Source organism: Aplysia californica, unplaced genomic scaffold (genome assembly GCF_000002075.1).
Source record: "Aplysia californica isolate F4 #8 unplaced genomic scaffold, AplCal3.0 scaffold00193, whole genome shotgun sequence".
Lineage (NCBI taxonomy): Eukaryota > Metazoa > Mollusca > Gastropoda > Aplysiida > Aplysiidae > Aplysia > Aplysia californica.
Genome location: NW_004797463.1, coordinates 447821 through 451042, shown reverse-complemented (window position 1 = coordinate 451042; position 3222 = coordinate 447821). Strand labels below are relative to the sequence as shown.

At 42.7% G+C, this 3222-nt stretch overlaps 1 protein-coding gene across 1 annotated transcript; it reads right to left on the bottom strand.

The window, feature by feature from the left end:
- Positions 1-281: 281 nt before the first annotated feature.
- LOC101863815 (cholinesterase 1-like) lies at positions 282-1935 on the bottom strand. Its single transcript, XM_013082766.2, has one exon. The coding sequence runs from the start codon at positions 1933-1935 to the stop codon at positions 379-381; it is 1557 nt and encodes a 518-aa protein (XP_012938220.1). The 3' UTR covers positions 282-378.
- Between the last annotated feature and the right edge of the window lie 1287 nt (positions 1936-3222).

Below are 3222 nucleotides of genomic sequence, written 5' to 3'. Positions count from 1 at the left end.
TTTAATGGGCATGAAAGGTGTTGAGCCAAAAAAACAAAAAGATAAAAATTCACGAACTTGCGGAAAAATGCAAGTTTCTTCACTTTGATTATTTTGACGACAGCCTGATTCCACCACGCTGCCTCACATAGGTGTTTTTTCAGTCCCAGCGACAAAGTTTAGATCGTTTTGGAAGCGGGATACAACCCTGCCTGTCAAAAACAGTACCCGCTCAAAGGGGACAACTATGAACATTCGAGTCCACGTCTGCCAGAATACAAAATAGAACAGAAGTAAAGGGATACCAACGAGTGCACTTTTTTATTTGTTGAAAAAATAACAGAAAGCAAAAACTATAACAAAAGAGGTATTTATTTCATATTAAACATCTGAAAATTTCTACCCAAAAATGGGGGTAATAGAGGTTGGGCTGGGTCCCTGAAGACTATCAAGAACTTTGTCGTAAAAACTAGTAGCTACCCATGGGGAATACAGCCGCTTCGACTGGGACGGAGAATTGATGAGCAGGTAGTTCGGTGCTCCTGATCGGTACTGGTTCCACGTTGCTTGGGTATTAGGAACAGGCGCCGTTGGGTTTCCTGTCTTGGCAAAGTTGGTCCACCTTCCCATTATTTCTTGAGATACAAGACGATCGTTAGGAGTAGGTATCCCATTGCCTTTATCGGTGATCACTTCTTGTTGTGCGTTAAACCAGAATATCATCTCTTGTCCGTGTAGAGCTGACATCCATTGTGGGGATTTACTGAAGCTTGGTCTGTAGTTGAACTGGTACAAGTAATGTTTCTTTTCTGGAGCTTTGCTAACAACTTTTTCCAATTCAGATACCATGGGGGCCCCAAATATAAAGTAATCTACACCGTCCAGTGTTCCTCTTTGTATGGCGTCAGTGGTTGTCTTACCTGTGAGAAATGTTGCCTCCATCGCTTTAAGTACCTTTTCCCGGTCGATATCAGTAAACTGAACCAGCTGACCTCTCCAAATCTGTTTTGCCATCTCCCTTGTGACTGGATTTGGGCCTGATAAAGCCGGAATGAATCCTCCAAATTCATCACTATTATACCCCCTTAAAGTATCTACGTGGCTGAATTGTCCTCTAGACAACAAGGCAGATGGCTTGTCTGGCAGAAAACCAAACGTTGTTTCTACTCTAGGAACATTGATGAGGGTTGCTTGTACGGCTCCAGTGATTCCAAGGGATGTCTTGAGCAACGTATTTGCATCTACTTTTTGCAAGCAGGACAAAAGAGCAGTTGAATTATTTAAGTCGTTGCAGTTAACGGCATTGCTGATCAATCGGGCCGCAATGCGAGGGGTTATTCGATTTCCTGGAAATTCGACTGCCCAAGGCGAAAGAGAGGAACCACTTTCCATGATCGCTCTCTGGAACAGACCTTTGGCTAGCGGTGACATAGTGAGGAGAGAGACGCAACCCGACCCAGCACTTTGTCCAGCAATAGTCACCATATTTGGGTCCCCTCCAAAAGAAGCAATGTTATTTTTGACCCACTTCAGAGCGGCGACCTGATCCAACATCCCATAGTTTCCAGGCATAATGTCATCTTCTGTTGACAGAAATCCGAAAAGATCAAGCCTGTAGTTAATGGTCACAAATACAACTCCTTTAGCTGCGACGTAGGTAGCATCATAGGATGAGCCTGACCCAGAATTGTACCCTCCTCCGTGGATAAACACCATGACGGGCAATGGAGCGCTGCTGGTTCTCTTAGTCGGCGTGTACACGTTAAGGTAGAGACAGTCCTCGCTGTGAGGAGCGTTTGGATCTCTGAATACATCATTTGCGGCCACTCGCTGCAGACACTCGTCCCCAAACACCAGGGCGTCTCTGATACCAGTCCATTTGTCAGGAGAAGCAGGTGCTTTAAAGCGGAGTGGTCCTGAAATTGAAAAAAAAATCACAGTAATAATAGATAGCATATGTATAGCGCAAATCCCAGCTCAACATCAAGCTCTATGCGCTTCACAATCTGTTCTATTATCCCAGCATACCTGAAAGCATTCTGAAATAACCTCAACTTCCTGGAATACAGTTCAAGCAGCCATTTATAGGCGCTAAAACACTAACATACTGACAAGATCTTTCGCTGCCTATGGCCGGGTACCCATTCTCACCAGGGTGAAGATAGGAAAATTCGTGTAAAGTGCCTTTCCTAAGGACACAACGTCGGGCCCGTCGCTCGAACCCCCGACCCCGCAACCTCACGATTACGAGTCCGGTAGCCTAAAGTCTGCATGTCAATTTATGCATCTAAACGATGTCATCTCCCAAGTATTAGAATTCAAAGTTTTCAACTATTTCAACAGGAGACAAAGTAGCTGATTTGTTACCTTAGCCCCCTCTAAATTTTAATGTTACTACTACTACTTTAATTCGGATATTCGTGCTCGTGGGAACGTTGGTGATTTCTGTTTTCATTTTCAGCATTTTGTAGAAAAGTCATTTTATCTTCAAACAAGGGTTCGAAACACAGAATAATTCTATTTCATAACATAAAGATCTCAAGGTGTTAGTTACTCTATTGAGATAAAGTTAACGTGTCACAGCTTCGATCATTACGATTAGCAAGACCAGCTTTCATATGTACACACTTCACAGTCACAGTCAATGCATACACGCCACACATTGGTTTCCAGATATCGTGGTTGATATTCATTAGGAAAAAGGTGAAAAAACACAAAGTTTTAGAAAAAGTATCGCTAAATATCTCCAGAAACGAATGCTACATTTCTTCATAAACTTAACAAAAGTCGAATAAAGGAAAACAGACACATCATGAACTTAACTAAAGTCGAATAAAGTAAAACAGACACACCATATAAGTACGTGGTCCGATTGATAAAATCTACCGACAGATGCACACATTAATTAAACAGACTGATGAGAGAATAACACTGCGAAACAGCTAAAAAGGAAATTTAAAGTCAAAGAATTCTTTGCGTTTTATTTTGGACACGGACAGACAAGCGGACAGACAAGCATACAAACAGGCGCAACAGAACTCACTCATACAGAGATACGCACGTGGGCCTAAACAAGTAAAGAGACTGACAGGCAGACAAAGGCATGCTTAAAGACAGACAAAGGCATGCTTACAGACAGAGAGACTGATACAGACAGAACGAAAGAGAAAGTCAGAAGTGAGCACGAAGAGGAAAAGAGAAAAGGGGAAGAAAGCAAATGTGTGTGTGTGTGTGTGTGTGTGT